This window comes from Amblyraja radiata, chromosome 1, assembly GCF_010909765.2.
Source record: "Amblyraja radiata isolate CabotCenter1 chromosome 1, sAmbRad1.1.pri, whole genome shotgun sequence".
In the NCBI taxonomy this organism is placed as follows: domain Eukaryota; kingdom Metazoa; phylum Chordata; class Chondrichthyes; order Rajiformes; family Rajidae; genus Amblyraja; species Amblyraja radiata.
The window spans coordinates 34,887,765-34,907,688 of record NC_045956.1 but is presented as its reverse complement, the minus strand read 5'-3'; the positions used below and the strand labels follow the sequence as shown (position 1 = coordinate 34,907,688).

Here is a 19,924-nt window from a genome sequence, read left to right as displayed (position 1 = left end):
TCTCTGTTTTAAAAATATTAATTGACTTGGTCTCTTCAGCTGTCTGTGGCAATGAATTCCACAGATTCACCACCCTATGGCTAAATAAATTCCTCTCATCTCCTTTCTAAAGGTATGTACTGTAGAAGTTATAGAATTCTAAATGATTCAGAGTGGGGCTTAGTTGCAATACCGTCTCAAATCTTGCAGCACACTACAAACGGGTTTACATCACTTTGATTTGCACTCAATAATATTATAATGTCAATAATTGTTTAATTGGTCTCTGTAAATTGCCCCCAGTGAGTAGGGAGTGGATGAGTAAGTGGGATAACTTGGAACTAGTGTGGACAGGTGATCGATGGTCAGCGTGGACTCGGTGGGCCGAAAGGCCTGTTTCCGTGCTGTATCCCCTTAGCACGGCACAGAGGCTCAGCAGGCAGAGCCACTGCCTCACAGTGCCAGAGACCCGGGTTCCATGCTGACCACGGGTGTTGTAAGTGTGGAGTTTGCATGTTCACCCCGTGACCGCATGCGTTTCCTCCGGGTGCTCTGGTTTCCTTCATATCCCATCTACAATTGTAGTTTAATGGGCCTCTGTAAAAATGGCCCCATGTGTGTATGGTGTGGGTGAGAAAGTGGGATCACATAGAACTAGTGTGAAGGATGGTCGGCGTGGACTCAATGGGCCAGTGGTTTCTATGCTGTATCTCTAAAGAAAATTATCACAATGTTTAAAAACCTTTTTTTTAAAAATATTTTTATTAGAAGCAATATACAGTCGTATACACCGTGACTTATAACATAATACATTTTGTGTACAACTTCTTGTTTTGAATTTAACAATAGAAAAATAACAGACACCAGAAAAGAAGAAAAAAGAAAGCTTGCTGCAACACTGGCAACCTGACAGCCCGAAGGACCCCTCGCCGCACCCACCAGAGGCCCAGCCAGACGCTCACCAACCCAGCGGCCCGACGCTCACCAACACGGTGGAGGCCCGGCCCAACTCTCACCACCCACCGGCGGCCCAACCGATCCTCCATAGCATCCATCGGCCTACCGACAAGCCCGACTGACTGACCCTAATCCTAGCTGTACATTTGTTATTTATCACTTTTATTTAACAGTTCTTTATAACTTTATAAAGATAAATCAATTGAGAAACAAAATGAACAGCAAGTTGAACATTACCTTTATTCCTTGGAAACCTTGTTATTGTTTTGATGAAATGAGGAGGCAGCCATGATGCCAGGGTCCTCGCTGCCTAGCGACCATAAAACAAAGTGCGGTAGTTGTCAATTTGCGTCCGATCTCAATGTCAAACGGGCATTGATTGGGCAATTACTACTCAGAAAATTTGAGGTTTTTCTCATATTTGTAAAAAATGTGCAGGTTTTGGTCTTGACGAGTTTCAGGTATGATTTATGTAATATGTAATATAAACACAATATGTTTAAAAATTTAGGTAGTTCCGTTAGTTGGGTCACGAACCTGAACGAAAAGGCTCCTCTACCCACAGCATATACATACTGTATGTCTTTGGAGTGTGGGAGGAAACCGAAGAACTCAAAGAAAACCCACGCGGTCACGGGGAGAACGTACAAATTCCATACAGACAGCACCGCAATCGGGATGGAACCCGGTTCACCGGCGCTGTAGGGCAGCAACTCTACCGCTGTGCCAAAGTACTGCTTAAATTTATCCCTTATCCTTACTGATTGATGTCTGTTGGTCAGGAAGTCGAGAATCCATTTGCAGAGATGAGCACTGATTTTGGTGAAAAGCTTGGATGGTATAATGGTATTAAAGGCACTGCTGTAGTCTATGAATGTAGTCCGACATAGGTGTGTCTCTTTTCCAGCAGGTCTTGGGATGAGTGTTGGGCTAGGGTGATGGCATCGTCCGTGGGCCTGTTGTGGCGGTAGGCGAACTGCAGTGGGTCAACGCCGCTGGGTAGACTGGATTTAATGCATTCCATAACTAGCCTCTCAAAACATTTCATGGTGGTGAATGTATTTTTTTTTTATAAGAAGTACAATACAGTGGTACCTTTTTTCAGGTGCCAAATATATGTTGGCATGTTACATTCTATGTACGGCTTTATTTATTTATTTATTTTTAAAAAGAGAGAAAAAGAAACTAGATAATAGAGTAGAAAAACGTGTAGTGTGTGAAAAAAACAATAACAAAAACGCAGAGAGTGAAGGAGAAAAGTAAAAAGAAAGAGAAAGAGAAAGAGTAGAAAATAGGAGATAGGAGATGAGTATTTGTATTCTTGACCATCTTTCACCTAGACCTGTAACAGTTGGTTTTTACGATTCTGTTGCACCACATGTATCCAAGAAGTCAATAAATGGAGACCAACTCGTTAAGAATTGGTCTGGTTTATCTATTAGGAGGAATCGCATTTCTTCAAGATATGCATTGTCCAACATATTTATAATCCACATTTTAAGCATTGGTATGGGTGTATTTTTCCAAAATTTGAGTATAAGTTTTTTTGCTATTATTAACCCATAATTTAAAAATGAATTTTGAAATGTGTTTAATTTATTCCCGTCTCCCGTTACTCCAAGTATAATCATTTCAGTGTTAGGCTCCATTTTTATCTTGAATAATTTTGTAAATATATCAAAAATATCGCACCAGAATTTATGAAGTTTTATGCAGGAAACAAAATAATGTGTTATATTGGCATTTTGAGATAGACATTTGTCACAAATGGGAGAAATATTTGGATAAAATGTATTCAGTCTAGTTTTTGAATAATATAATCTATGTAGAATTTTGAATTGAATTAAGTTGTGTCTTACATTAATCGAACATTTATGTATATATATCAAATACTTTTCCCATGTTTCTTTCGTGATTTTTATCATTAGTTCTCGTTCCCAATCTTCTCTAAGTGCCTCTGTTGATGGTAGTTCTCTATTTAAGATACTATTATATAGATATGATATTAATTTCTGTGAGTCAGCCTTAATATTCATTGCTTCTTCCAGTGGGTCTAAAATTATAGTTTGATGTCTTGTATATATTTCTTCATAAAGTCACAGATCTGGAGATATTTAAAGTATTGGTTGTCATTCAGCTTAAATTTGAATTTTAATTGTTGGAATGATAACAGGTTTCCCATTTCATACATGTCGCCTATCCTTTTAATTCCCATTCTTTCCCATTGGTTTTATGTTTTATCAATAAGAGATGGTTTAAATGAAGGATTATTCACTATTGGCATTAACACTGATAGGTTTCTTAATTTTAAAGTTAATTTTATTTGTTTCCAAATTCTTATTGTATTATGGATAATTGGGTTATTCTTGTATATTGTGTTATTCAATTTTATCGGGGAGAAGAGGACCGCTCCTATATCACAGGGAGAACAATCCTCTTTCTCATTCTTATCCATTCTGTCGGTTGGGAAGGGCTGTCCAGCCAATAAATTATATTCTTAATATGCACTGCCCAATAATAATACAAAAAGTTCGGAAGTGAAAGTTCCCCAGCATCTTTGGATTTACACAGGTGTTTTCTTTGAATTCTATGTGATCTATAGTCCCAAATAAAGTTGGTAATATTAGAATCTAGTTTTTTTTAATGTTTTGGTATATATATTGGTATAGATTGAAACAGGTATAATATTTGTGGTAAAAATTTCATTTTTATAGCATTTATTCTGCCTATTAATGACAACGGGAGCGTTCTCCAGAATTTAATCAACGCGTTAATTTATTTAATAACGGCATAAAATTAGCGTTAAATAATGATTTGTATCTTCTAGTAATTTGAATACCCAAATACTTACATTTTTCTGTTGCAATCTTAAAGGGGAATTTTAATAAATGAGTCGCTTCTTGAGGCATTAATGACATAATTTCACTTTTATTCCAATTTATTCTGTATCCTGAAAAAGAACCAAATTCCTCTATTAAATTTAATGTTGGAATACTCGTTTGTGAAATTGTAATATATAAAAGTATATCATCTGCATACAATGAGATTTTATTATTTGAGCCCTTAGTATTATACCCCTGAATATTCGGATGGATTCTTATCCTTTCGGCCAAAGGTTCTATCATAAGGGCAAATAGCAGGGGTGATAATGCACATCCCTACCTATTGCCCCTCGATAAATTGAATTTTGGAGATAACATATTATTAGTTAATATTCTTGCCGTCGGTTTATCATATAATAATTTTACCCATACAATAAAATTCTCTCCCATATTAAATTTTTGGAGTACTTTGTATAAATACTGCCACTCTACCTGATCAAATGCTTTCACTGCGTCCAGATAAACAATTGATATATCTTCTTTTTCCGTTTTATGTGAGTACATTATGTTAAACAGATTACTAAATGATTGTCTTTTAATAATGATTGGGTAATAAACCCCGTTTGGTCTGGATTTATCAATTTATTAATATATTTACTCAATCTTCTTGCTAAGGTCTTTGCTAAGATTTTCTGATCTGTATTTAAAAGTGATATGGCTCTGTATGAGCCCGGTTCTTCTAAATCTTTATCTTTTTTTGGTATAAGCGTAATAGTTGAATCAGCTAATGTTTCTGGTAGTTTATTTTCGTTAAAAGCGTGAATATTAATTTAAGTAAGCGTGGGACCGTTATCTCATGAAATCCTTTATAAAATTCATTACTAAAGCCATCTGGTCGAGGCGTCTTACCATTTTTCAATGATTTTATTGTTTCTCTTATTTCTTCACGTGATCTGAGCTCCTAATTCCTCTTGTTCTGAGAGGTCAAGTTTTGGAAGATTGCAGTTATCTAGAAAATTTATAATTTTCCTATCTTCTATTTTAGTTTTAGATGTATATAGATTTTGATAAAATTGAGCAAACCTTTTATTAATATCCTTGGGTAATGTTAGTAGTTCACCTTTCTCTGATTTAATTTTAGTAATAGTATTTTCCTTTTCTTGTTTTTTCAGTTGACGAGCTAATAGTTTATGTGGCATGTGAATGTCAAGGCCACTGGACGGTAATTGTGTAAACTTGAGGTCTTGCTTTTCTTCGGCACTGGAATGATGGTGGTCTTCATGAGTAGGGAGAAGTTAAAGATGTCCGTGAATACTCCCATTAGCTGGTCCGCGTAGCTGTTAAGGCCACAGCCAGGAACTTCGTCTAGGACAGTTGCTTTTCATGGGTTTACCCTCAGGAAGGCAGATGTAACCCCTGCTACAGTCACCCTGGGGAGAGGCACCCTGGAGTCTGTAGGGCCAAGTGTCAAGGCCCAGTTGTCCTGCTCAAAGCGGGCATAGAAAGCATTCAGTTCATCAGGTAGGTTTGCATGATCACCAATGATTATATCATTGCACAATCACCAATGAACAATCTTTTCACCACTGGGTGGCGCCAGCAATGGCTGCCTCCCTGTTGTTTTTTAGTATGTGTTAAATGTATGTTTTAACGTTCTTTAGCTTGTTTTATGTGGGGGGTGGGAGGGATTGGGGGAGTTTTTTTAATCTCTTACCTCCACGGAGATGCAATTTTTTTCCGTATCGTATCTCCATCCGCACTGTGGCCTAACATCGTGGAGCTGGCAGAGCACCAGCCGCAGGAGCTTTGACCATCCCGACGCATGAGCTTCGATGGTCCCGACCGCAGGAACATATTGAGGAAGATTAGACTTTATTACCTTCCATCACAGTGAGGAATGTGGGGAATCCGCGGTGGTGGATGTTTATGCTAACTTTTATGTAGTTGTGTGTCCCGTTGCTTTTTTTAGTATGGCTATATGGTAATTCGTATTTCACTGTAACTTAATTGGCACGTGACAATAAATTGAATCTTTGAACAGGCAATTGATGGTCTGCATGGACCGAAGGGCCTGTTTCCACGCTGTATCTGTAAACTAAACTAAAACTTCAGTCCAATGTAACGCATTTAGAATCGAGGAACAGAGGACATAGGTTTAAGGTGAGAGGGGAAAGATTTAATCAGAATCTGAGGGGTAACCTTTCCACACAGGTGGGTGTATTGAATGAGCTGCCAGAGGAGGTAATCGAGGCAGGAACTATCCCAACGTTTAAGAAACAGTCAGACAGGTGCATGGAGATAGGTGCATGGAGGGATATGGACCAAGCGTTGACTGGATTAGAATGTATGGAGGGTTATGGACCAAATGCGGACTGGATCAACTGCAGAGAGAGGTTGGTGAGGGGGCAGAGGAGGTTTACCACAATGCTGCCTGGATTAGCTAGAAACATGGGCAAACACTCAAAATATATTTTAAAACATTTATACAATTGAAAATCTTGCATTTGTTGAAAGAATTTATTCATATCAAGACTATATAAAACAGCAAAAATCTGCATTTTCAAAACGGGCAGGTTTTAAAACTGCCTCCACAGAACACTAATCAAATATTTACAGTGAATTAGTGTTAAGAAATTATATATACAGGTCTACCACTGATTTTAAAAAGTGGATGTGAGGAGGATGTTTCCACTAGTGGGAGAGTCTAGGACTAGAGGTCATAGCCTCAGTATTAAAAGCGGTTCCTTTAGGAAGGAGATAATTTGGAATTTCTTTAGTCAGAAGGTGGTGAATCTGTGGAACTCTTTGCCACAGACGGCTGTGGAAGCCAAGTCAATGGATATATTTAAGGCAGAGATAGATAGATTATTGATTAGTGCGGGTGTCAGGGGTTATGGGGAGAAGGCGGGAGAATGTGGTTAGGAGGGAGAGATAGATCAGCCATGATTGAATGGCGAAGTAGACTCGATGGGCCGAATGGCCTAATTCTGCTCATCTCACCCCACATCCTCTTTTTTCCCCTCTCTCTCCCTCCCCGCCTCATCCCTGCTGCTCGCCCCATTCCCTCTCTCTATCTCCCCCCCATCCCTCTTTCCCCATCTCCCTTTCCCCTTCTCACCCCCTCCCTCTCTCCTTCTACCTCTCTATCTCTCTCCCCATCCCACCCCTCTGCCTCTCCCTCTTCCCCCTTCTCTCTCTCCCACCCTCCCTCTCCTCTCTCACCCCCTCTCTCCCATCCCACCCCCTCTCTTTTCCTGTATTTGTGAGGTGCTGGGAGAGGGAGAGAGAGAAGGGTGAGAGGGAGGGGGTAAGAAGGGAGGAGTGAGAGAGGAAGAGAGGGAGAGAGAGAGAGGAAGAGAGAGGAGGGGGAGGGGGGAGAGGGGGGGAGAGGGAGGGGGGAGAGGGAGAGGGAGAGGGAGAGGGAGAGGGGGGGAGTTCAGGACCGGGAGAGCCAGCTTTCATCCCCGCCCCATCCCTCCCTCTCTCTCTCTCTCTCTCTCCGTCTCTGTGGTGCTGGGGGAGAGAGAGATGGGGAGAGAGTGGGGATTCAGGAGGGGGAGAGCCAGCTTCCATCTTCCTCGACGTTTCTCTCCACCACCAGCAGCAGCTCGCAGGAGGCCTGGGAGAGTTGTCCGCTCAGGAACGTCCTGGAAACGGCACCAGACACACAGTCACCCTCCATCACTCTCTCCCACTCTCTCCCCCTCCCTCCCTCCATATCTCCCTCTCCCCTCCTTCTCACTCCACCACATGCCTCCACTCCCTTCCCCATTACTTTTAATCACTCTCTCCCCTCCCCCTCCCTCTCTCTCAAACATTCTCACACACTCGCTCCCCCACTCCATCCCTCTCCCTCACCGTAGCTGCCCCTCATTGCCGATAGCAGCAGGAGCTTGTAGTTTGGAGTCAAGGTTGTAGTAGGAACCGTCAATGGGCCGAATGGCTATCCAGTGTGGGCGGTGGATAGGGAGGGAGATGGGGCCCAGTGTCACCGCACTGGGAATGTTCAGGATGAAGCCTCTAATCTGCGACAGCGATAGAGAACCCAGCGATCTGGGGGAGGGAGAGAGGGGGAGAGTGGGAGAGGGAGAAGAGAGAAAACACAGAGAATTTAACTTGCTATATTTCTTTCTTAGTTGCGTTTAGGGGGGGGAGGGGGGGGGAGAGAGTGGCGAGGGAGAGGGGGGAAGAGAGGGGGAAAGAGAGGGGGGGAGAGAGAGGGGGGAGAGAGAGGGGGGGAGAGAGAGGGGGGAGAAAGAGGGGGGAGAGAGGGGGGGAGAGAGGTGGAAGAGAGGGGTAGGGGGGGAGAGAGGGAGAGGGGGGAATTGGGAGGGGGAGAAGGAGAGAGAATGAGAGAGGGGGAGAGAGGAAATAGAAACATAGAAAAAAGGCGCAGGAGTAGGCCATTTAGCCCTTCGAGTCTGCATCGCCATTCATTATGATCATCCAACTCAGTATCCTATACCTGCCTTCTCTCCATACCTCCTGATCCCTTTAGCCACAAGGGCCACATCTAACTCCCCCTTAAATATAGCAAATGAACTGGCCTCAACTACCTTCTGTGGCAGAGAATTCCACAGATTCACCACTCTCTGTGTGAAAAATGTTTTTCTCATCTCGGTCCTAAAAGACTTCCCCCTTATCCTTAAACTGTGACCCCTTGTTCTGGACTTCCCCAACATCGGGAACAATCTTCCTGCATCTAGCCTGTCCAACCCCTTAAGAATTTTGTAAGTTTCTATAAGATCCCCCCTCAATCTTCTAAATTCTAGCGCGTACAAGCCGAGTCTATCCAGTCTTTCTTCATATGAAAGTCCTGCCATCCCAGGAATCAGTCTGGGGAACCTTCTCTGTACTCCCTCTATGGCAAGAATGTCTTTCCTCAGATTAGGAGGCCAAAACTGTACACAATACTCCAGGTGTGGTCTCACCAAGACCCTGTACAACTGCAGTAGAACCTCCCTACGCCTATACTCAAATCCTTTTGCTATGAATGCTAACATACCATTCGCTTTCTTCACTGCCTGCTGCACCTGCCTACTTTCAATGACTGGTGTACCATGACACCCAGGAAGATTGTTCCCGATGTTGGGGAAGTCCAGGACAAGGGGTCACAGTTTATGGATAATGGGGAAATCCTTTAGGATTAGATGAGAAAAATATTTTTCACAGAGAGTGGTGAATCTCTGGAACTCTTTACCACAGAAGGTAATTGAGGCCAGTTCATTGGCTATATTTAAGAGAGAGTTAGATGTGGCCCTTGTGGCTAAAGGGATCAGGGGGTATGGAGAGAAGGCAGGGATGGGATACTGAGATGGATGATCAGCCATGATCATATTGAATGGCGGTGCAGGCTCGAAGGACTGAATGGCCTACTCCTGCACCTATTTTCTATGTTTCTATCCTTTTGCTATGAATGCTAACATACCATTCGCTTCCTTCACTGCCTGCTGCACCTGCATGCCTACTTGAAATGACTGGTGAACCATGACGCCCAGGTCTCGTTGCATCTCCCCTTTTCCTAATTGGCCACCATTCAGATAATAATCTACTTTCCTGTTTTTGCCACCAAAGTGGATAACCTCACATTTATCCACATTATACTGCATCTGCCATGCATTTGCCCACTCACCCAGCCTATCCAAGTCACCTTGCAGCCTCCTAGCATCCTCCTCACAGCTAACACTGCCCCCCAGCTTCGTTTCATCCGCAAACTTGGAGATGTTGCATTCAATTCCCTAGTCAAAATCATTAATATATATTGTAAATAGCTGGGGTCCCAGCACTGAGCCTTGCGGTACCCCATTTGTCACTGCCTGCCATTTTGAAAAGAACCCATTTACTCCTACTCTTTGCTTCCTGTCTGCCAGCCAGTTCTCTATCCACATCAATACCGAACCCCCAATACTGTGTGCTTTAAGTTTGCATACTAATCTCTTATGTGGGACCTTGTCGAATGCCTTCTGAACGTCCAGATATAACACATCCACTGGTTCTCCCTTATCCACTCTACTAGTTACATCCTCGAAAAATTCTATAAGATTCGTCAGACATGATTTACCTTTCATAAATCCATGCTGACTTTGTCCAATGATTTCACCACTTTCCAAATGTGCTGCTATCCCATCTTTAATAACTGACTCTAGCATTTTCCCCACTACCGATGTTAGACTAACTGGTCTGTAATTCCCCGTTTTCTCTCTCCCTCCCTTTTTTAAAAAGTGGGGTTACATTAGCTACCCTCCAATCCTCAGGAACTACTCCAGAATCTAAAGAATTTTGAAAAATTATCACTAAATTATCATGCTATGCTGCACGTGTTTTACAACACTGTGGTTGCAAGAGTTATTTTCTTCGCTGTTGTCTGCTGGGGCAACAGCATTAGTGCAAAAAACAACAGGAAGCTGGACAAACTGGTTAAACGAGCTAGCTCAGTGCTGGAGGGGAGAGTAGACTCTGGGTTGTATGTGCTTGAGAGGCGTATGAGGCACAAGGTGCAGGTCATCCTGAAAAACCCCGGGCATCCCCTCCATGTAATTCTGGAGAGTCAAAAGAGCACTTGGAACAACAACCGGCTCCTCTCCCTGCCCTGTAGAACGGAGCGGTTCAGGAGATCCTTCACCCCTGCAGCCATTAAACTTTATAATTCGGACTGCTAGGCTGTAGGGGGATGCATTTTGCAATTTTTAATTTTTAACTTAATTATTGGTCTTTTTAAGTATTTATTGCTCTCAGGTAGTGTCCACATTGTATTCTATGTATTTTCTGTCTGCGTTCGTTTTGAATCTGTGGGTTTGTTGGTTGGGGGCTTCTGGACATCTGAATTTCCCTGAGGGGATCAATAAAGTATTTATTATTATTATTTTTATTATTAATGCATCCACTATTTCTGGGGCTACTTCCTTAAGCACTCTGGGATGCAGCCTATCTGGCTCTGGGGATTTCTCGGCCTTTAATCCATTCAATTTACCTAACATCACTTCCCGACTAACCTGGATTTCACTCATTTGACCCCCGGTCCCCTGCTATTTCCGGCAGATTTACTACAGAGCCTACAGAGGAGATTTACTAGAATGTTACCTGGGTTTCAGCAACTAAATTACAGAGCAAGGTTGAACAAGTTAGGTCTTTATTCTTTGGAGCGCAGAAGGTTAAGGGGGGACTTGATAGAGGTCTTTAAAATGATGAGAGGGATTGACAGAGTTGACGTGGATAAGCTTTTCCCATTGAGAGTAGGGAAGATTCAAACAAGAGGACATGACTTGAGAATTAAGGGAAAGAAGTTTAGGGGTAACATGAGGGGGAACTTCTTTACTCAGAGAGTGGTAGCTGTGTGGCATGAGCTTCCAGTGGAAGTGGTGGAGGCATGTTCGATTTTATCATTTAAAAATAAATTGGATAGGTATATGGACGGGAAAGGAATGGAGGGTTATGGTCTGAGTGCAGGTACATGGGACTAGGGGAAAATAAGTGTTTGGCACGGACTTGAAGGGCCGAGATGGCCTGTTTTCCGTGCTGTAATTGTTATATGATTATATGGTTATATTATTTAGGTCTTCCTTAGTGAAGACAGAACCAAAGTAGTTATTCAATTGGTCTGCCATGTCTTTGTTCCCCATGTCCAATTCACCTGTTTCTGACTGCAAGGGACCTACATTTGTTTTAACTAATCTTTTTCTCTTCACATATCTATAAAAACTTTTGCAGTCAGTTTTTATGTTCCCTGCCAGTTTTGTTTCATAATCTATTTTCCCTTTCCTAATTAAGCCCTTTGTCCTCCATTGCTGGACTGAATTTCTCCCAGTCCTCTGGTAGGTTGCTTTTTCTGGCTAATTTGTATGCTTCATCTTTTGTTTTGATACTATCCCTGATTTCCCTTGTTATCCACGGATCCACTACCTTCCCTGATTTATTCCTTTGCCAAACTGGGATGAACAATTGTTGTAGTTCATCCATGCAGTCTTTAAATGCCTTCCATTGCATATCCACCATCAATCCTTTAAGAATCAATTGCCAGTCTATCTTGGCCAATTCACGTCTCATACCCTCAAAGTTACCTTTCTTTAAGTTCAGAACCCTTGTTTCTGAATTAACTATGTCACTCTCCATCCTAATGAAGAACTCAACCATATTATGGTCACTCTTGCCCAAGAGGCCACGGACAACAAGACTGTTAACTAACCCTTCCTCATTACTCAATACCCAGTCTAGAATAGCCTGCTCTCTCATTGGTTCCTCTACATGTTGGTTTAGAAAACTATCCCACATACATTCCAAGAAATCCTCTTCCTCAGCGCCCCGGCCAATTTGATTCACCCAATCTATATGTAGATTGAAGTCACCCATTATAACTGTTTTACCTTTGTTGCACACATTTCTAATTTCCTGTTTGATGCCATCCCCAACTCCACTACTATTGTTAGGTGGCCTGTACATAACTCCCACTATCGTTTTCTGCCCCTTAGTGTTTCGCAGCTCTACCCATATCGATTCCACATCCTCCAAGCTAATGTCCTTCCTTTCTATTGCGTTAATCTCCTCTCTAACCAACAACGCTACCCAACCTCCTTTTCCTTTCTGTCTATCCCTCCTGAATATTAAATATCCCTAACCCTAAAAGAGAGGGAGGGGGAGAGAGGAGAGGGAGGGGGAGATTACCTGCGTTTATCCCACCACACTGCAGAAAGTCCTTCGGTAAGTAAGGCAGCCATTAAAACATTTGCATCATAGTTCCCCGTCCCTAATAAACTTCGGTGTGGGTTGAACAGGGTGTCGGGAGATAGTCTGTTAGTGGGGAGAGAGAATGAGAGAGAGAGGGGGGGAGAGAAGGGGAGAGGGAGGGGGGGGAGAGGGGAGGGGGTGGGGGAGAGGGGATGGGGGGAAGGGAGGGGGATGGGGGGAGGGGGATTGGGGTTATGGGGAGGGGGATGGGGATGGGAGAGAGGGGGAGGGAGAGGGATGGGGGGAGATGAGGGTGGAGAGTGGGGGAGAAGAGAGAGGGGGGGAGGGGGAGAGAGGGGGGAGGGGAGGGGAGAGGGGGGGAGAGGGAGGGGGGGTGAGGGGTGGAGAGAAGGGGGGAGAGGGGGAGGTGAGGGGAGAGAGTGGGGGAGGGGAGGGGAGAGGGGAGGGGGAGAGGGAGGGGGAGAGTGAGGAGGGGAGAGAGGGGGAGGGGGAAGGGAGAAGGGAGAAGGGGAAGGGGAGGGAGAAGGGGAGGGGGAGAGGGGAATAGAGGGGGACAGGGGGGCGAGAGGAGGGGGGACAGGGGGGAGAGGAGGGGGGGAGTGGAGGGGGGAGAGTTTAGTTCAAGTTCATTAGATACAACGTGGAAACAAGCCCTTCAGCCCACCGAGTCCAAGCCGACCAGCAATCGCCCGTTCACACACTATGTTCAGTTTAGAGATGCAGTGTGGAAACAGGCCCTTTGGCCCACTGAGTCCACGTCGATCAGCGATTCCCGCACACTAGTACTATCCTACACACACTAGGGACAATTTACGATTTTACCGAAGCCAATTCAGCTACAAACCCGCACGTCTTTCGTGTGTGGGAGGAAACCGAAGAAGTCTGAAGAACTTATAACCATATAACCATATAACAATTACAGCACGGAAACAGGCCATCTCGGTCCTACAAGTCCGTGCCGAACAATTATTTTCCCTTAGTCCCACCTGCCTGCACTCATACCATAACCCTCCATTCCCTTCTCATCCATATGCCTATCCAATTTATTTTTAAATTATACCAACGAACCTGCCTCCACCACTTCCACTGGAAGCTCATTCCACACCGCTACCACTCTCTGACTAAAGAAGTTCCCCCTCATGTTACCGCTAAATTTCTGTCCCTTAATTCTGAAGTCATGTCCTCTTGTTTGAATCTTCCCTATTCTCAAAGGGAAAATTCCACATCAACTCTGTCTATCCCTCTCATAATTTTAAAGACCTCTATCAAGTCCCCCCTTAACCTTCTGCGCTCCAGAGAATAAAGACCTAACTTATTCAACCTTTCTCTGTAACTTGGTGTTGGTGTTGGTGTTGAAAATGAAAATGTGGTTGGTTATGAAATGTTATTCTACGGGCAGGTGGGATTAGTGTAGGCTGGACGTTTTGGTCGGTATATGCAAGTTGGGATGAACAGCCAGTTTCTAATCTATATTACTAAAAGTCTGATCTTGACCACTTCCTGTTGTTCTGTATATTGATTTTAGAAAAAACGCTGCCACTTACGGCTGTGATTTTTGGCCACCTTACTAAAACCGCTGTGGTTTTTTCCCATCGACGAAAAATAAAAGAGTTATTAATGTTTAAAAAATGTTGAGATTCTCTCTCCTGAAGGCCACGCCCCTTCTGGAGTGACTATAAAACCTGGAAGTGTTGGGTGCCTCAGTCAGTCTCTGCAAGATGGGGGGAAGCGAGGGTCACATCTCTCAGTCTGAGCTATGAATAACACTGAACACATGTCTACTAAACTGTGAGTGTGGTTTTACTGATCTTGAGTTCCCTTAACGTGGTTTGAAAATGAAAATGTGGTTGGTTTGAAATAAAGCACAGCAAATGGTTGGTGGTGGTTGGTTTGAGCACAACAAATGGTTGGTGGTGGTTGGTTTGAAATAAAGCACAACAAATGGTTGGTGGTGGTGGTTGGTTTGAAATAAAGCAAAGCAAATGATTGGTGGTGGTTGGTTTGAAATAAAGTACAGCAAATTATTAAAAGTCTAAACTTAACAACTTCCTGTTTGCATTGTAGATTGATTTTAGATAAAACGCTACCACTTACGGCTGTGATTTTTGGCCATCTTACTCAGTCCCCCTCCGTTCATCTGGTGCAGAGGATTATTCCCATCAATGAAAAATAAAAGTGCTATCAGTGTTTAAAAAATGTTGAGAATCTCTCTCCTATCAATCACGTCTTGAAGGCCTCACCCCTTCCAGTGGGAGGGGGGAGGGATTATAAAACCCGAAAGTGTGGGTGTGGCTCAGTCTCTGCAAGATGGGGGAGGGAGAGGTCACGACTCTGTCTGAGCTGTGAATCAACTGAACACGCTGAATGTCTACTGCAGTGTGAGTGTGGTGTTTATGTGGTGTTTATGTGGTGTTTTGTGTGGCTTTATGGTAGTTTCACCCTGCTTGAAGTGGTATGAAACGGCATTTGAATATGGTGGCCTTGCACCACGCTTGAAATGGTATGAAACTGCACTTGAGTTTGGTGGCCTTACACCCTGCTTGAAGTGGTAGGAAACTGCACTTGAGTTTGGTGGCCCTGCACCCTGCTTGAAGTGGTAGGAAACTGCACTTGAGTTTGGTGGCCTTGCACCCTGCTTGAAGTGGCATGAAACTGCACTTGAGTTTGGTGGCCTTACACCCTGCTTGAAGTGGTAGGAAACTGCACTTGATTTTGGTGGCCCTGCATCCTGCTTGAAGTGGTAGGAAACTGCACTTGAGTTTGGTGGCCTTGCACCCTGCTTGAAGTGGCATGAAACTGCACTTGAGTTTGGTGGCCTTACACCCTGCTTGAAGTGGTAGGAAACTGCACTTGATTTTGGTGGCCCTGCATCCTGCTTGAAGTGGTAGGAAACTGCACTTGAGTTTGGTGGCCTTGCACCTTGCTTGAAGTGGTAGGAAACTGCACTTAAGTTTGGTAGCCTTGCACCCTGCTTGAAGTGGTAGGAAACTGCACTTGAATTTGGTGGCGTTGCACCTCTGCTTGAAGTGGTAGGAAACTGCACTTGAGTTTGATGGACTTGGACCCTGCTTGAAGTGGTAGGAAACTGCACTTGAGTTTGGTGGACTTGCACCCTGCTTGAAGTGGTAGGAAACTGCACTTGAATTTGGTGGTGTTGCACCCTGCTTGAAATAGTATGAAACTGCACTTGAATTTGGTGGCCTTTCACCCTGCTTGAAATGGAATTTCAAGGAATAGCCAGCCGTGAGTCAACTGCCAGCCCACCAGCCGTGAGTGAGCTGCCAGCACATCAGGCTTGAGTGACTGAGCTGCCACCCCCAAGAATCCATTTGGCCCACAATGTCCATGCTAGCCCTCTGGAAACCAGTCCCTTCGGCCCACAACACCCATACTAGCGCTCCAGAAAGCCCCCCCCCCCCTCCACCAATATTGGAATTGGTGGAGAGGTGGAATATTGCGTTGGAGGACCAGCCCTCCCACATGAAAATAACCCACTAATCTCTGTATGTGTACAACATTTTGACCCTGTACATCTTTCCCCGGTAAGTAGTGTCACATATAGACAGGGACTGTTGTAGACCAGAGGGATCTAGGAGCACAGGTACAGTGTTACCTTAAAGTGGAGTCGCGGGTAGATAAGGTGGTCACATTGCTTTTGGCACATTGGCCTTCATCAGTCAGAGTATTGAGTGTAGAAGTTTGACACAAAAAGCTGGAGTAACTCAGCAGGACAGGCAGCATCTCTGGAGAGAAGGGATGGGTCACATTTCGGGTCGAGACTCTTCTTTAGACTGGTCTCGACCTGAAACGTTACCCATTCTTTCTCTCCGGAAATGCTGCCTGTCCTGCTGAGTTACTCCAGCTTTTTGTGTCTATCTTTGGTTTAAACCAGCATCTGCAGTTACTTCTTACACATATTAAGTGCAGAAGTTGGGGGGTCATGTTACAGTTCTACAAGATGTTGGTGAGGCCACATTTGGAGTATTGTGTTCAGTTCTGGGCAGTGTTATTGGAAAGATGTTGTCAAGCTGGAAAGGGTGCAGAGAAGATTTACGAAGATGTTGCCAGAACTCAAGGTCATGTTGCTTAGTAACATGACCCTTCGAGCCAGCACCACCATTCAATATGATCATGGCTGTTCATTTAGAATCAGTACCCTGTTCCTGCTTTCTCCCCATCTCCCTTGATTCCTTTAGCCCTTGGATCTAAATAACTCTCCTGAAAACATCCAGTGAATTGGCCTCAACTGCCTTCTGTGGCAGTGAGTTCCACAGATTTACAACTCTCTGGAGTGAAAAAGTTTTTTGCCTCATCTCAGTCCTAAATTAAATGGCCTACCCCTTATTCTTAAACTGTGACATCTGGTTGTGGACTCCCCCAACATCAGGACAAATTTTCTTTCATTTAGCTGTCCAATCCCTTAAGAATATTATATATTTCAATAAGATCACCTCTCATCCTTCTAAACTTCCAGAGTATACAAGTCCAGCCACTCCAATCTTTCATCATATGACAGTCCCGCCATCCCAGGGATCAATCTCGTGAACCTACAGGACGCCCAGGTCTCGCTGTATCTCCCCCTTACCTAACATAACCCCGTTGCCTTCTGACCTGTGACAGAGCTCATCCAGGCTGTCTTTGCCGAAGACGCTTCGCTGTAGAAGATTGTTGAGGGCGTGAGCGGCGCACAGCTCCAGCCTCTGTCTCTCGTGGTACACACTCGGGGAGGGAGAGGGGGGACAGGGGGGGCATGGGGAGACTGGGACCGAGGGAGAGGGGGCTGGGTGTGAGGGGGGAGGGGGAGAGGGGCGCATAGGGAGAGGCATTGAGAGGGAGTCAGAGTGATGGCGACAGTGGCAGTGAGGGGGAGACACTGCGCAGGTGTCTGGGGAATGAGGGTCCTTCACTGCGCAGCCGCCAATGCTTCAGTGCGCATGTGTGGGAACCGGGGGGGGGGGGCGGAGGTGATCACTGCGCATGTGTGAGAGGGAACCTCGACCTTCAACTCCCGGCAGCCTTCACGGTTGAATTCAACATGGAGGGGAGAGCGCAGTGACTGCTGGGAATCCACCATTGTGAGAAACAAAGAGAGAGCGAGAAGGAGCAGGGGAACTACAACTCCCGGCACTCCCATTAATCACTGAAATATATTTTTTATAATTAAATAAACTTTTTTCTCTCTAATTACTGAAATAAACTTTTTTTAATTTTTATTTGAAAAATCAACTTTTTAAATTTCCAAAATAAACTTTTTTCTCTCTAATAAAATAAAAAAATTTTCTTTATATTTCCAAACTTTTCTTTCTTTCTAAATACAAAAATAAATGTTCTCTCTAATTAGTAAATTAAACTTTTCTGAAAAATGATTTATTGGCAGAGCCTACCCAGCAACAGTGTGGGTGGGGATGAGAGGGGATCTTATTGAGACGTATTATTAAGGGTTTGGACACGCTAGAGGCAGGAAACATGTTCCCGATGTTGGGGGGAGTCCAGAACCAGGGGCCACAGTTTAAGAATAAGGGGTAAGCTATTTAGAACGGAGACGAGGAAACACTTTTTCTCACAGAGAGTTGTGAGTCTGTGGAATTCTCTGCCTCAGAGGGTGGTGGAGGCCGGTTCTCTGGATACTTTCAAGAGAGAACTAGATAGGGCTCTTAAAGATAGCGGAGCAGGGGATAAGGGGAGAAATCAGGAACGGGGCACTGATTGTGGATGATCAACCATGATCACATTGAATGGCGGTGCTGGCACAAAGGGCAAAATGTCCTATTCCTGCACCTATTGTCTATTGTCTCCCTCCCACCCTCTCCTCTCCCCTCCTCTCCTCCACTCTCCTCACCTTTCAACCCCTCTTGTCCCACCTCCTCCCCTCTCCTCTCCTCTCCTCCCTTGTCCTCTCCCCTTATAAGTAAATCCGGCCCTGCCGAGGCCCCCCTAGATCTCGAGGCCCTAACCTTAAGCTTGTGAAGCTTATACGTAATCCTGCCCTGCGTACAGTACATATCTATTTAGTTGGAGTAGTTGAGAACAAAATGTGGCACAAAAGTCTATTCTTTTCACTGAATGCCCCTGTATCTAACTGAGAATGATCCCAGGAATGAGGCCACTGGGCCTGCACTCGCTGGAGTTTAGAAGGATGAGGGGAAGACCTCATTGAAACATACCAAATGTGGATATGAGTGGATAGAGTGGACATGGAGAGGATGTTTCCACTAGTGGGAGAGTCTAGGACCAGAGGTCATAGCATCGGAATAAAAGTGATGTACCTTTAGAAAGGAGATGAGGAGGAATTTCTTTAGTCAGAGGATGGTGAATCTGTGGAATTCTTTGCCACGAACAGTTGTGGAGGCCATGTCAATAGATATTTTTAAGACAAAGATTGACAGATTCTTGATTAGAATGGGTGTCCGGAGTTATGGGGAGAAGGCAGGAGAATGGGGTTGAGAGGGAAAGCTAGATCAGCCCAGATAGAATGGCAGAGTAGACTTCAAGTTCAAGTTCAAGTGAGTTTATTGTCATGTGTCCCTGTATAGGACAATGAAATTCTTGCTTTGCTTAAGCACACAGAAAATAGTAGGCATTTACTACAAAACAGATAAATGTGTCCATATACCATGATATAAATATATACACACATGAATAAATAAACTGGTAAAGTGCAAATAACAGAAAGTGGTTATTAATAATCAGAGTTTTGTCCGAGCCAGGTTTAATAGCATGATGGCTGTGGGGAAGTAGCTATTCCTGAACCTGGTTGTTGCAGTCTTCAGGCTCCTGTACCTTCTACCTGAAGGTAGCAGGGAGATGAGTGTGTGGCCAGGATGGTGTGGGTCTTTGATGATACTGCCAGCCTTTTTGAGGCAGCGACTGCGACAAATCCCCTCGATGGAAGGAAGGTCAGAGCCGATTAATCAGTGTTTACTACTTTTTGTAGTCTTTTCCTCTCCAGGGCGCTCTAATTGCCGAACCAAGCCACAATGCAACCGGTCAGTATGCTCTCGACTGTGCACCTGTAGAAGTTAGAGAGAGTCTTCCTTGACAATCCGACCCTCCGTAATCTTCTCAGGAAGTAGAGGCGCTGATGAGCTTTCTTGATAATTGCGTTAGTGTTCTCGGACCAGGAAAGATCTTCAGAGATGTGCACGCCCAGGAATTTGAAGTTCTTGACCCTTTCAACCATCGACCCGTTGATATAAATGGGGCTGTGGGTCCCCCTCCTACTCCTTCCAAAGTCCACAATCAGTTCCTTGGTTTTGCTGGTGTTGAGGGCCAGGTTATTGCGCTGGCACCATATGGACAGTTGCTCGATCTCTCTTCTGTATTCTGACTCATCCCCATCAGTGATACGCCCCACAATAGTGGTGTCGTCAGCGAACTTGATGATGGAGTTCGCACTGTGGTTCGCTACACAGTCATGGGTATAGAGTGAGTACAGCAGGGGGCTGAGCACGCAGCCTTGAGGTGCTCCCGTGCTTGATGGGCCG

General features: G+C 44.5%; 1 protein-coding gene across 2 annotated transcripts; it reads right to left on the bottom strand.

Moving 5' to 3' along the window:
• Positions 1 to 6,962: 6,962 nt before the first annotated feature.
• Positions 6,963 to 17,270, bottom strand: josd2 (Josephin domain containing 2). 2 transcript variants are annotated; one of them, XM_033020442.1, is made up of 4 exons: positions 17,052 to 17,269; positions 12,417 to 12,542; positions 7,617 to 7,811; positions 6,966 to 7,405 (listed from the first exon to the last, which is right to left on the bottom strand). In XM_033020442.1, exons 1-4 carry the CDS (start codon positions 17,264 to 17,266, stop codon positions 7,306 to 7,308), a joined length of 636 nt encoding a protein of 211 aa, XP_032876333.1. In that variant the 5' UTR covers positions 17,267 to 17,269; the 3' UTR covers positions 6,966 to 7,305. The 2 variants fall into 2 exon arrangements, with proteins under 2 accessions (XP_032876335.1, XP_032876333.1); XM_033020444.1 differs by lacking the exon at positions 12,417 to 12,542 and having other exon boundaries at positions 6,963 to 7,405; positions 17,052 to 17,270.
• Positions 17,271 to 19,924: the final 2,654 nt, after the last annotated feature.

Bases quoted from the DNA above. Each gene is read 5' to 3' on its own strand.
- josd2 (XM_033020442.1), bottom strand. From the start codon at position 17,266: ATGCCTCTCCCTATGCGCCCCTCTCCCCCTCCCCCCTCACACCCAGCC. The intron at 12,543-17,051 runs GTCAGAAGGCAA...CCCCACTAACAG, and splicing joins CTGGATGAGCTCTGTCACAG to ACTATCTCCCGACACCCTGT. The intron at 7,406-7,616 runs GTGAGGGAGAGG...TGCCGTTTCCAG, and splicing joins GGCAATGAGGGGCAGCTACG to GACGTTCCTGAGCGGACAAC.